The 9,579-nt window shown below is 34.9% G+C and overlaps 1 protein-coding gene across 1 annotated transcript in view; it reads right to left on the reverse strand.

The window, feature by feature from the left end:
- The window catches only part of LOC108684333 (1-phosphatidylinositol 3-phosphate 5-kinase), a 10,143-nt gene extending 2,164 nt beyond the window's left edge, over positions 1-7,979 (reverse strand). Inside the window, exons 1-10 of the mRNA XM_018188598.1 lie at positions 7,730-7,979; positions 6,046-6,251; positions 5,753-5,942; positions 5,079-5,316; positions 4,696-4,902; positions 4,397-4,611; positions 3,985-4,327; positions 3,551-3,911; positions 3,181-3,451; positions 340-3,016 (exon numbers count right to left, since the gene is read on the reverse strand). Coding sequence (XP_018044087.1) covers positions 340-3,016; positions 3,181-3,451; positions 3,551-3,911; positions 3,985-4,327; positions 4,397-4,611; positions 4,696-4,902; positions 5,079-5,316; positions 5,753-5,942; positions 6,046-6,251; positions 7,730-7,844 — 4,823 coding nt within the window. The 5' untranslated portion in view covers positions 7,845-7,979. The remainder of the gene's footprint in view (positions 1-339; positions 3,017-3,180; positions 3,452-3,550; positions 3,912-3,984; positions 4,328-4,396; positions 4,612-4,695; positions 4,903-5,078; positions 5,317-5,752; positions 5,943-6,045; positions 6,252-7,729) is intronic.
- Between the last annotated feature and the right edge of the window lie 1,600 nt (positions 7,980-9,579).

The following is a 9,579-nucleotide window of genomic DNA, read 5'->3' on the forward strand; positions in this document are numbered from 1 at the left end:
TCGATTTAATCAAGTAAAAATTAAGCAAAGAGTAAATCTTTTGTAATTAAAAAAAATGTTATTTTTTATTTCATGAAACATTCACTTAATGAACACTTAACTTTTGAAAATATTTTCTGAGAATTTTCTGATTTTTCAGATATTTTCATTCAAATTTCTGTGCAAAATAATAGCATTTTTAGAGTTGAAAGGAATTTTCATCTGAGAATTTCTTTTTTCTTCTACTCTGACAATCTTATTCTATCATTTCTGTTATAGTTTAAAATTTTGATTCGAAATTGGAATTTGTCATTACTGCACTATAAATACTACAAGATTCGAGATTACAAATCAACATACCCAAGAGGCAACAGATAATGCTCTAAAGATCCCAAAGGATTCGAAATTATATGGTTCACAGAAACAGATGGCAGCAATTGTGACAGAATCGTCTTCTTCTTCTTCTTTTTATCGTGCATGTCATCAGAAGACAGTGGTAGAACGTCGGAATGTGATCTCTGATGCATTTTCGGTGAGCCCTGAACAGTGACGACGTCTTCGAGATTATTAGCGGATTCTGCTGGCTCATTATCAGAATTCTCGATCACTTCGGATGTTTGGAAGTCACTTTGTGCTGCGATTGCGTCGACAGCATTGTAATCGGCCGACATAGGGCTCAAGTCTTCAACCTGCGACTCCGATGCGGTGTCTTCAGTTATATACCCGTCGGTTTCGACTATACTATTACTGCCGACTGTCATGGATCGTTCGGTGAATCGACGTGGCCGTTCGTCCTTCTTTTTGACTGATATCTCTGATAATTTGCTATTCCACGTGAACACAGCCTCCGCAATGAGCCGTTTAAGTATTACAATGCCATCCTCGATCCTGAACATTAACCCTTGCACCTGTTTCTCGGAAGTTTTACCTTCTAGCTTCTTATTCTCTAGTGTTGGTGATGTTAACTTCAATTGGATCTCTTCAATCTTGTTCTTAAAGTATTGCTGATCTTTAGCTAGTTGTTGTTTGGCGAGATTCAAGCCTTCTAGGTCCGTCTGCAGACTCGTCAGCTTTTCTCGTATCGCTGAGAAAACTTCATCGCCTTTCAACGTCACGATCTTCATCTCTTCAATCACATTGGCGTGCTGCTTCGGATCATAGATGATGTTAATCAACGGTGGTGGCAGCGAGATCTCCCACTGCGAAATCTTGGTAAATTTGAAAACGGCCAGCATATTCCTGCGTGTGAAATACTGGTAATGATCGTGATGTAAGGAATGCTGACACGCATCCATACCGCGTTTCGTGTAGACACCACCGTAGAAGCGTAGCTCAAGATATTTGGCAAACGACAAGCACCAAGTATCGCCCGACATCGGTATCACCGGTGACACGCTCTTACACTTAATGCACTTGCTCCACATCAAGATTTGATCAGTGTCTTCCTGCACGAATGGCTCGCAGCTCATTTCGCTGAGGGTGATGTGCACGCAGCCACCGTCGTGCGCAAAGCGCCTAACATGCTGAGCAATTTGTGCGCGACAATTCTGTGCCGGACATTTATATTCTGTCGTCAGACAATAACGCTCTAGGAAGCGGCCGAGCGCGATGTCGTTCTGACCGTACATAGTCATGTTTACGACCCAGGGATTCACGCAGAACGCTGGGGTGTTGTTGCCAGTGTGCGAGAAACTGCAAAACAGCACGGACAAGCGTTGGTGGCTGTTAGGATCCAAACAATCCGGCCAGGAAGGCACCTGCTGCTCATTGCTTTCGAACGCTGGCGATTGCTGTATCCTATCCAGCAGTACGTTATGCGTCGGATAAAGTCTGTTACCGCACGCACGAAAGTTTGCTAGAAGACTTTGCACTTCGCGATTATCAACATCTGTGGTAAGACGAGCCTGAACGAACGGATGCTGCGATTTCAGCTTGATGTTTACACCCTCACGATTGTCGATCTGCTCGCCTACAGTCACGCTGTTCGTCCTGATCTCCTTGACTTTGTCTAAAAATTGTTCCGAATAATAGATCTCTCGCGGAAAAAAGCTCCTCAATACGCAATTCCTTCCGAGTTCGGTCTCCAAATAGGGTATTGAAAATTTTAAATACGGTGATATGCTCAAAACAGTGTCTTGGAGCGCTTTCTTGAATTTGTTGAAAAGTGGAAAATCGGCGACGCTTAAACGTTGACTGCTCGGACTCGTATGATTAAATACATCTTCATCATCTTCATTTAAATATTGATGCAATGGATCGCTTCGATCACTTATGGACTCCCCGTAGATACGTTTTTCTTCCGAGGATATCTTGTCTTTCAACTTCGCCTTGTCGACGAGATCGTCGGTTTTTTGTTCAGTAGATGTTTCCTTGCTCGCGAACAATTCCGTGGAATTATTATATACTTCTGTGATGTCGGAATCAAAACCCGTATTTACCAACAAATTTTTGGATTTATCATCATTATGTGAAACCGTACTGTTCTCGCAAGACACTGGCATGGTATCCTTTGAATCGTGCAGAGATGGTTTTAATTTCTTTTTAAATAATTTTAAGGTGTCATAAGGATCAGAATCTTCCGATAATATCGATGAAACTTCTCTTAAAGAATTTGTACTTAAAATATTTTCGGAATCATTTTCATTCTTAGGCGTATTTGAATTATTTGTCTGGATATTCTGTATTTTTTGATCACTATTAGAAACATTTTCGTGATTTTGATTTATCTTCGACAGTTTTTTCATTTCAATCACGTGCGTCTGTTCATCGATAACGCAACTTTCGAATTTTTCGTCACTCGAGGAATCCTTCTGACAAGTTTCATCCAGAAACGAATTGTCTTTAGGTGATGGTGGTTTGGCGAATTCATCCATGAGAAATGATTTTTCAAGACGCCACGAGTAAGCTGCAAAGATCATCATCGATGTGACGTTTTTCACCTTTTTTAATTCGAGCTGTGATCCGCCTCGCAATACAATTGTCGCACCCAAATGTGGATTTGCACAACCTTCGAAATACATCAGTGTCTTAACACCTCCTAAGAGAGAGATAGAAGGAGAGAATATTAAAGTTTCATAAACTGTTATAAAATATATATTTTAAGTATCGCTCCTCTAAAAGTGAAACAGCTCAATTAAACTTTTAGTTTGTGTTACGTCGTTGTGTTTCAAGTAAGGGAGTGATATTATAGTTTATACTTACTTCGCTCATCTGGAAAATTTCTTAAATAAAATTTTTTGCACGTGCCAAGCATATATCTTGCGCTTATGTGCGCGTCTATAGTGTTTACAATACTAGCACCCGTGCATCGCGCGACTCTCTTTAGCACACTAAGCTTTACATTTAGCACTAATGTCACGCCGCATTCCCTTAATCTATCCTGAGCTAATCTGGCTACGGATCGATGAACTAATACTACATCTGGACCTAGAGCGGTGATTCTCGCTACTGTGTGTCCGAGATACTCGTTTTCCTAGGAATTTAAGAAATTAAAATATTATAAAATTATTTTTAAGAATAATACAAGTATACACACAAGATTGAGTGAAGATAATAAAAGATTGCAACGTACCTGCATCATTACAGGCTCCAAGCTTATTAGTTTGCCTTCTACACGTTGATACATTAGTCCGCATTGTAACAATAAGATTTTTGGATGAGCGATCATAGCGTTCATACCGCGATGAGCAATATTCTTACTACAAATTATGCCAGATACGATCTCGCAGTCATCTCTGCTATCACCGAGGCATTTCTTGAACTGTACATATTGTCGAATATCTAAATTATCTGCGTCATGATTCAGATCCGGCCTAACATGATCGATTATCTGGTGCGCGATAGACAAAATCGTATTCGACCACGTTTGCGACAAACCTTCTTTGCTGAGAAGTTGCTTAATAAGAGAATCTTCATGCGTTTTGTACGCAGATCTATGAACAAATATGTCGTTTATTTTTCTACTTTACCACTATTGTCATTATTAAATACCGAAAAAAAACTTACGTTAAACATTCGTATGCGCTTAATTCGCCAAATGCTGTCCTCAGATTAGTCGCTCTGTGCCAACCGTTTTTCTCCTTAAATTCATGTACTTGAAGCGTATCACTTAAAAGATCGTCACATATTTTGAGATTGCAGTCGTGCGATTTAAGGTTAATTTCCTTCTGTTCGATTATTCCATCGCTACTGTCGACGGAAATCGCGGTTAAATCTTCCGAGGTTGGTCTCTTTAACGTGACGGTGGATGCTTCTAGATTTAAATCCAGATAAAAGCTCGAACTGGACGACGGTAAACGACCAAAAGTTTGCGAGTGCGAGCTCATCGGCCTAGTCTCGCTCTCAGAATCTGTAAGTAATCGAATATCATTGAGCAATTGTTCATCTCGTTGTTGATAATGTTAATTTATCATATTACCCGTAGCTGAATCGTGTTGAGGAATAGTTTTTACCCAGGCTGGCTCTTGCGCATCGCAAGTCGTTCGCTTTTCCGTTAACAAGTCTATATTTTGCAAGGAAGATAACGGTACCGGTCTAAATACGATTGCCGAATCGCTGAATACGTAATCAGCGACAACTGATTCGATAAAACCCGCTTCTAGTAATGCTTGGCCTATCGCAGTCGCCTGCACACTAAAAAAAAAGTGCAAGTTACAGTCTTGATATGAATTAGCGCGATTAGAACAATTAACAATCTAGTACTGTTCAGATATGTACCGGGTTGCTGCTTTATTCTGAACTATCATCCAATTCACCAATTCGTTCGCCAGAAAACAATTGTGATAACTTTTCAGTCGAATTCTATGCGTTTGCAACTGAATGGCTTGACTGGAGCGAAATAATTCTTCCCAGATCATTCTTAAAGAAGCCGAATTTTGTAATACAAGAGAACGTTCCTGTGAAGTTAAATAGCTACCGCTCGACCTACAATAAATTCAAATGTATAAGAAACAAGTATATAGATAAGATATACGTATACTTTAAAAATATAAGTGTGGATTTATAAATGCGGTTTATATCAGTACAATGAGAATTATATAAACACTGTGTTTTAGTTTAAATTCACACCTATATTTTTTAGTGTAGATTGCTTAACATACCGTCCAGTTGCATAATTCTCTTCCATATATCCCACACTTGGTTTTCGACATATCGATGTTTCATCGCCCATTGTTTCATTAGCATGTTTTCGTGCTAATAGCGGTGAATCATTTCCATACTTTACTTGAAGATCTTCCTGCAGAGCTTTCAAATCTGCCGACAAATCACTCCTCATATCCGATGATTGCAAATACGAAAGAACTACTTTACAGCAATATGTACAAACTCTAAGATCTCCTGAAAAATATGAAAAGATACAAATAACATAGAGAATACTTACGCGTATGTATTTATAAAAATATACAAGATAATTGCATCCAATATAACGTAATATTTGCTAGTTGTATATAAAATTTGTTTTTTATATATTCCTACATTAAACTGTAATTTCCTTCTCGCTTTCACCAAATTTCAAATATGTATCTATATTTTACATATAAAGTACAGAAAGTATATATTCAGTTACAAAAAGCAAACTTATAGATATTCAATTTTCATTACACTTATATAAATAATAAAACTGTCTCATATTTTCAATTAACGTTAAAAAATATTTCTGATTTTGAGTATAATCATCAATTTTCAATGTTGAACTCAAAATAAAAATCGCAAGGCATTAGTAGCTATTGTATATGAGTATTGTGTTTGAGTAACATTAATTTATTTGTAATACCAGTGCATCCCATAATTTTCCCTGGTATTTGATCGGAGCAACACTTGGAACAGAAGATTTGTCCGCACACGCGACAGTGATGTCTTCGTCGAAACGTCGTAAATCTTTCGCCACACTCATAGCACTGTTTACTTACACTATCTGGCATCCAGTAGCTTCTTAATTGAGAATCCTTATATGAACGTAAATTCTGTGTTACAAATAATTATTATAATAAAAACTCTTTATATTATTATAATAAAAAATAAAGTAAAACGCATTCGTTCATTATAAAAAATATCTTTGAAACTTACATTACTTTTTAATGCTACAATATTACTGATGCGTTTCAGAACGTTTGGTAGGCTACGGCCTTCGTTAGTATCCAATGGAAAATTCATTATACTAGTACTATCGTCATCTGGGGTTTGTTCGGTGCTCTCAGACTGCTTCCAGGATTCTGAATCGGAAGAGCTGCGCTCGTCGTTGTTAGAAGACACCGTGGAATCGTTAGCATTATCTAAATGTAAATCACAATAATTAGAAATTATTCACTCATTACATAAAAGATTATTATTTTTTTTAATAAAGAATTGCAATCTTTTTTTATTATAACAACATACATTTAATATTTAATGAATAACATAATAACATATAGGATTGATAACTACATATAGGATGACACTGGAATAAGTCTCACAGTATAATTTTGCTTTCTTCTTAAGAATGAAAATAAAAATCCAAATATAAATCTAGGTTGCGTTCAGCAATTTTGCAACTGTTGTTAGATTCTTTTAATTAAAATGATTGTTGCTTTCAGTTCCTTAGATCTAAATGTATAATAATCAATCATATTAAAAAATCTTTCAACAGTTGTGCAAAGTTGCTTTTTCTGTTGAATGCCATAGATTCGGAACTCTTCTTTTTTGAGATGTAAACATATTTGCATCAAAATTTTTGATGAATAGTTATAATACAAAGAATTACAAGCACTATCACTTTTCTTCTGTTAGAAGTAAAGAATATAGTAAAGTATATCATTTTGACATTGAAGATAAAATATATCATACTAAATCAGTTTAAAAACAATTCAGATAACCAAGCAAGATATAGCATGTGGAACAAATTAATGCACTGCATGTATTGTTTTCAACTTGTCGACAATTTGCTGTCATTGGAATCTAATGTGAACTGAATTAGCATCAGGAGGGCAAATAAATTTCATGAGTTTACGAAATTGTAAGAATATACATTGAAAAATAATAAACGTCACGTTGATAGCAAATTGATGGCACGCCATGCACACATGACAACTTGCCAGCAATTTGCTGAATTCTAAGAGAGACTACGTGACATCAGAACAATAGACAGTTTGTGGAAACATCTTAGCTTTAATTTGATGAAATTGAATGCGAAATAAGTAACGGCAAAATGGCATATTGTCCTTATTTGACTATCTGGGAAATAATAAATGAACTATATTTAATCACTTCAACTTCCTAAATAACACGCATTGTTCAGAAGACCTTTTATGATATTTTTAGATGTCTTTTAGACATTATATCCAAAAGACGTCTTCATGATGTCTTTATAACATCTTTTAAATATATATATTATCTTGTCTGAGTTATCACATCGATGTGTGTCAGTTCAGAAAACTTATCGATAAATAACAGACCTAATATCATCAGATTTTGTTATTCTATATATTGAATGAACAGATGTTCAGTTGACATATAGACAAACTAAAGAAGATACCATAGAAGCTTTGCATCTAAGAGATCTTTTCTCGTAGACAATGTCTTGCTAAAAGTACATTTTTCATCATAAACAAAAAGTGTTTATCTTGGAAAGGAAGAGTTTCAGGATCTATATTTGTATGACCTTTTTTCATCCTTAGAAAAAGTATGCATTACCAACCATCAATTTCAGTATCATCTTACTTATAAAAAATAATAATTGTAATAAGTAATAAAGATCTATGCTCAGAATACTAACTCCTGGTGAAGCTGAAGAACTTGGAGAAGAGTGAAGCTACTACGGGTTGGCTCTCTTCGGGACTCAACGGAGCGAACTCCGTGAGTTTCGACGGTGAATTCATGTTCTTGTTCATTCTCACCGATACTATCTTCTCACGAACATTTTGAAACCAAACGATACCACGATATTCTTCCGAACATTTTCACTCTCGCTGATCCTGCAGGATCTACTGATCCTGTCAAACAGAGTAACAGATGCACGGTGGTTGAGCGGTTGAAGACTTTTGACAGCCGATCAGATGATCGCGATTGTGGCGACAGCTGGCGCCGACAATTCTTGGAATTTTCTTGAGAAGGGAATTTGTCCACTAGCGCCTCCGTGTTCACGAAACATTGCATCCTGAACTACATCGCGTTTACGAATGTTCCCAAAGGATAAATAATTACGTGCGATCTGGTATAACTTCGAGTTCCACCGGAAATACCGCAAAGACATTGAAGATATACGACGCGCGACTCAGCAAGTTCAAAGAAATTATATGTCTAATTGATGAAATGTTTTCAAAATAATCCGATTGAATTTTTTCAAATGTTGCATAATACAATTAATTTTTTTCAAACTTCACTCATGGTATGTATCATTATTAATAAAGTTAAAAAGATAAAATTTGTCTTTATTTTGATGAAAAAGAATTTACAGAAATTAAGTTAGTACTATATTACTTCTTCTGTAATTTTTTATATTTTAAAAGTAAATTGAAATTGTGTACGATTTCGATTACTAAAGAAAATAAAATAACATTAATTTGTGAAATCATTTTGATTTATTAAAATTTTTTAATACATTAAAATTACATACAATTAGATACAAATAATATAGAAAAATTGATATAAGAAATTCATATAAGAAATTAATGAATTAATTTATATAAATTAATATAATGATTATCATATCATAACATCAATATGTTTTTTATTAAAATATATATAAATTTCATTCTTTACATCTAATTGTATATTAAACTTAATAAATTGTTTTTTTATCAAGTTATTTATCAAGTATTTAATCAACTATTCAAAGTTTTATTAAAAGGCAGGAGTAAAACTATCTAATTTGTATATAAAATTTAATTATCAATGTATCAACTTATTATATATTATATGTACTTATTCAATATTTCATTTATTATTTATTATTATACACTTAAAACACGTATCACTCTATAATATATTATTTGTAAGATATGGATTTCTCTGCAGATTATCGAATACAAATAATTCAAATAAGATAATAAAGCGGATTTGACATTTGATAAATTATTTGCGCTCTTTAAGCAATCCTGCAATTTAATTTATAGGCTCAACATATAATTTATATTTTATTTAATAAATACTTTATTATTATCCTAATTATTTACAATAAATATCCTTAAGATTGAAAATTTCAATAAAATACTTTATTTGGAATTCTTTTAACACATTGTACACTGTAGTATGATGAATTATGTTGAAACAGCTCTCTTTTATAATCTTAATCTCAAAATTCTAACTTAACAGGATATTTCCAAGACTGAAATTGTATTTTATTGCTTTTGATCTTTTATTAAACTGCGTTATTTAACTAACAAGTTATAGTCTCCATCTAAACTGACGTCTCAAAACTACCTATTCACCACCCTGCCACGGGGCGGACCAACCCTCACAACTGCGCAGGTGTATCACACCGGTTCTCACCTTCTTATCAACATCTCCGAAAAGCTAGTCACGCCAGAAGGAAGGCTTGGCTCGGCTTACATCTTTCTTCGTACCTTTTCCTCTTCTTCATTTACCGAATACCAATTCGAAGACGATACATCCCCCGATCTTTTT

The sequence above is a fragment of the Atta colombica genome, unplaced genomic scaffold (genome assembly GCF_001594045.1).
Source record: "Atta colombica isolate Treedump-2 unplaced genomic scaffold, Acol1.0 scaffold133, whole genome shotgun sequence".
Taxonomy (NCBI): Eukaryota; Metazoa; Arthropoda; class Insecta; order Hymenoptera; family Formicidae; genus Atta; species Atta colombica.